Here is a 4,238-nt window from a genome sequence, read left to right on the forward strand (position 1 = left end):
GAAAAGAAATCAGTCTCTGGGATGAAAGTATCATGATGTACCCTCCCCTGTCGAGCAATGGCTCCCTTCAAGAGCTGCGTTCGTGGTTGGATGGCGCTGGACTCTTTACACTTTGGGACGTCTCGACATGGACAAGCAACACTTGGCTGTGTTGGAACTTGCCACCCGTGCCAGTTGAGTTGACCAACGATCGGGACACTCTACTCACGTTGTTGAATGGGAAGGCACCTCTGCGTGCAGTGAAGAAGGATGCCTGTGGCTGGGGAGCTAAGCCTGGAACATATACTGTAGCGCAAGGGTATAAATCATTACAGGAGCGTCCACATGTTCCAGTAGATCCTGCTGTGTGGAAGGGTCTATGGAGTTACAAGACCATGCCAAAGGTGGACTTTTTCTATTGGTTGTTATGCCACAAAGGAATTCTTACTGAGGACAAGTTAAAGAAGAAAGGATTCCATGGACCCTCACGATGCCAATTGTGTTGTGATAGCAAAGAGAATGCCCACCATTTAATGTTGGAATGCAAATACTCAGTAGAAATCTGGTAGAATCTCTTGAGCCACTGGAAAAGAGTGTTCATCTTACCAATTTCTATCTCTGATTTATTTGCAACCTGGCGAAATTTTTATCCAAAAACACTCCCAAAAAATGAAAGCTTTAAGGCTGCTTGGCTCTCCTTGCCAAAATTTATCTGCTGGCAAATTTGGCTTGAGAGAAATAGAAAAGTTTTCAAAGATGAAGGGCAAAATCCGAAATTCATCATAATCAAGATAAAAAGTCAATGGAAAGAAAGTATGGGTGAGCATTTGTCGGATTTGAACCTAAGTCAGCAGGACTTAGATTAGGGCTCTTCGTTGGATCTCCATTTCTCTCGAGAAATAAGACATCACAAGGAAAAAAAAGAATGGCAATTCAGAGGAAAGGAGAATGAACTATTAGAATGGCTCACCAGGAAATCCAGGCATACCTTATTCTTTGATGAGGTAGCGAAAGGAAACCCCAGTATGGCAGGGGCAAGAGGAGTTATAAAGAACAAGGAAGACATAATTGTGACTAACTTTGCTTGGGGATTAGGGTACTCCACAAGTATCCATGCTGAAGCCTTGGCACTTCTTCAAGGTCTCAAGCAAGTCAAGGCCCTTGGTTTAACAAAGGTAAATGTTATCAGAGATTCTCAATCCATTATTAAAGTCATAGTGGAGAATTCTCCTCCTGTTGATCTTAGATTAGCTAGAGTGGTGTCAAGAATCAGACTTTTGGGGAAATCTCTTCAGTCTGTTAATTTCTTTCATGTATTGAGGGAGAACAATAAGGATGCTGACTCGGAAGCCAACAGAGCGGTGCCTCTTGCAGCTAGCTCTCTCTTGAGAGATGGGGTCGAGGAGTGGGACTCCATTCCATAATCTTGTTCTCATGTTTTACTGCATTATACTAAATCAGTTTGTTTGTGTCCATAAGATAGGGAAAATAACAAAAATAGATTCTCTAGTTCCGAGTAAGAAACATTGGCACCCAACTCTTGGGGCCTTTGATCATCTGGTGGAAGAAAGTTCATGGGCTTGCCCTGAATTATTGTAACTGATGAAAGGCATTTTAGCCACAATTCTAATATAAACCCATACCCGTTCTTGTAAAAAAATAAAAAAATAAAAATAAAAAGAAAAGAACATAATTAATAATTAAAAGAAGAAATTAATATTATTATTTTTTTATAAAAATTAAAAGCGGGGGAAGAAATCAACTAGACAAAAGCTACTTAGAAAAAGGGGAAAATCGAAACCAAAGGGAATTCAAGATGAAACAAATCTGCATGAATCCAATTTAATGCATTATAATTTTATAAAAATTATATCACGGCAGGGAAAAAAGCAATTAAACTAGACAAATAATAATAATAATTTTGCAACTCTCACGAGATCTTATACACACATGAAAAAAAATTGCAAATAGATTCCAAACACCAAAATTCTAAAAATCAAAATTGGTAATAAACTTGCTTTTATATTACTATATAAAAACATTAAATTACACATCATAAAAGATCCCGATCCAAAAATTTTCCTATTTACTAGCAATTGTCCCAAAAGGTACAAATAGAGGCCGATAGGATTATTAAATTGGAATTGTTGAATTTTTTTAGAAGAGATATTGGTTCAATCAGCCTGGTTGCCTACACTGCCACAACTCTTCCCGGTAAACCCTGACAACGATTCTGCTTTTGTGAAAAATTAAAATTTGCACCAGTAAACGTCACACATATACCTATACAGCTGGATTGTTGATTGATATCTTTGGACGTTGAATAATTTAAGGTAAATCTATTCGCTATTACGCATTTGTGAAAAAATGAAAATTTGCACCAGTAAGCATCACAAATATATACAGTTGGATTGTTGATTCATACCTTTGGACATGCTCGATTAATGAATAATTTAGGGTATAATCTATTACGTAAACAAAGGATCAAAGGGGGAAGGGGTGGGGTTTGTGTACTGGATCAAGCCTCTGAGATTCATGGGAGAAACAAAGGAAGAATCCCCGCCCAAAACCTCCTCTGCAATCATCCACTGTACCCTCTCAGTTGGATGAAATTTGTCCCAGTAAACATATTCCTTGGGATCCTTGCAGATTGAGCACCCTGGATCCAACCCACAGCCTGCATGGCCATTGTATGGACCATCTCCACAGAAAACCTGTTGACCCACCCCGTACCTCCTAGTCTTCGTCATCCAAAATGAGCTCTAGTCTGCAGCACCCTAGGCCGATGGCCTAGGCTGCCCTGGTTCGAGTCCTCCTGCCGACAGAACCCTCATCGCTCTCTTTTTCACATCCCCCCTCAAGTGAGAAAGGATTCATAATCCTATATAATCTTATTAATGAATATTATTATATATAATATTATATTAATATTAAGGTTTAATCCTATTCATATTACCAAAAATAATTTAAGAGAGTCATAAACTAAGCAATATGGGGATTAACAGATAAAATTAATTAATTAATCTATAAATAAATAAAAATAATTTTTTAGGAAGAAAGCGCAGGAATCTAGCATCTGTTGATACTCCAGCCATCATCTCTATTTAAATTAACAAGTCTTATTTTTCAATTTCTAAGGCCTCTCTAAATTTACGATAATGAAAATGGTCAATCCTCGCAATGACCTTAGCCTCTTCAATGGAGATGTGATGATTGGTTTTTTCTGCATGCTCTACCAAAGCGGAGGAGCGAGACCTTCCATGCCTGATGTCGGCAGCATGTTCACAAATCCTTTGGTTAATGGATTGACCGGTCTCACCAATATAAGGAGCTCGACAAGAACAGGGAATGATATAAACACCCTTCTAATCCTTGGGGTTAATCGGGTCCTTAACAAAATGAAGAGAACTTCATATAGTGTTAAGAGGTCTAAAAGAAGAATGAATCTCATGCTTCCTCAAGATCCTAGCAATTTTAAACTGTGCTGCCATCTACTCTGCCATCCTGATCCTTGTTCCTAAAGATACTCAAAAGAAACAAAAGCCTGTCTCTATAATGGAGGGCATTCCTTGGGCATTCTTTGATGGAGCATCTCAGAATAACAAAGCTGGGGCCGGCATATGCATTCACTTAAACCATGATCATACTCTAAAGGCTTCTGTAGGGCTAGGTCCTGGTACAAACAACTATGCTGAGCTATCTGCTTTGCGCTTTCTCCTCTGCTGGTTACTTCAAAGACAAATCTACACAATTCAAATCTTTGGAGACTCTTTGAATGTCATTAAATGGGTTAATGGAAATGCATCCTGTAAAAATCAGATTCTGAAGACTCTTGTAGAAGAAATCATGTTTTTAAAGTCATCCTTTAACAGTTTATCTATCTGCCACATCTACAGGGAGAAGAACGAGGAAGCAGACCAGCTTTCTAAGGCTGGTCTACAGCAAGATCTGGGCGTATGGTCAATAGCAGAATCCAGACAGGGGCAGACTTTCTCTTCACATCAGGCTCCTTTTACTCCTCCTCTATGATCGAGGAAATATCACTTTTTTGTCAGCAGTCCCGCAGGCTAAAGGAATTTTTGCACTCAGTTTTTATTATGTCTTTTTACACGTTTTTGTTTATATATATGCAGCACTACAAACAATCAAAAAACCTTTCTGTACAGCTTTCAGTTTTTACTCAAAGACTCATTATATATTTTTGTATGGGGTTGTTTTTCCTTTTTCAAAGGAGACCCCGGGGTATACATGCCCTCTGT

General features: G+C 38.7%; 2 protein-coding genes across 2 annotated transcripts; both read left to right on the forward strand.

Annotated features, from left to right (window-relative positions):
• Positions 1-1,004: 1,004 nt before the first annotated feature.
• On the forward strand, positions 1,005-1,403 carry LOC149185392 (uncharacterized). Its single transcript, XM_089415647.1, has one exon. The coding sequence runs from the start codon at positions 1,005-1,007 to the stop codon at positions 1,401-1,403; it is 399 nt and encodes a 132-aa protein (XP_089271773.1).
• A 2,131-nt stretch (positions 1,404-3,534) lies between these two features.
• LOC149185393 (uncharacterized) lies at positions 3,535-4,008 on the forward strand. The gene has a single exon (XM_089415648.1). The coding sequence runs from the start codon at positions 3,535-3,537 to the stop codon at positions 4,006-4,008; it is 474 nt and encodes a 157-aa protein (XP_089271774.1).
• The last annotated feature ends 230 nt before the right edge of the window (positions 4,009-4,238 follow it).

This window comes from Pinus tabuliformis, chromosome 3_2, assembly GCF_031772625.1.
Source record: "Pinus tabuliformis cultivar Carrire ecotype Pingquan chromosome 3_2, CPIR1, whole genome shotgun sequence".
In the NCBI taxonomy this organism is placed as follows: Eukaryota; Viridiplantae; Streptophyta; class Pinopsida; order Pinales; family Pinaceae; genus Pinus; species Pinus tabuliformis.

Excerpts from the sequence above, each read along its gene's own strand:
- LOC149185392 (XM_089415647.1), top strand. The coding sequence starts at position 1,005 with ATGGCAGGGGCAAGAGGAGTTATAAAGAACAAGGAAGACATAATTGTG.
- LOC149185393 (XM_089415648.1), top strand. The coding sequence starts at position 3,535 with ATGGAGGGCATTCCTTGGGCATTCTTTGATGGAGCATCTCAGAATAAC.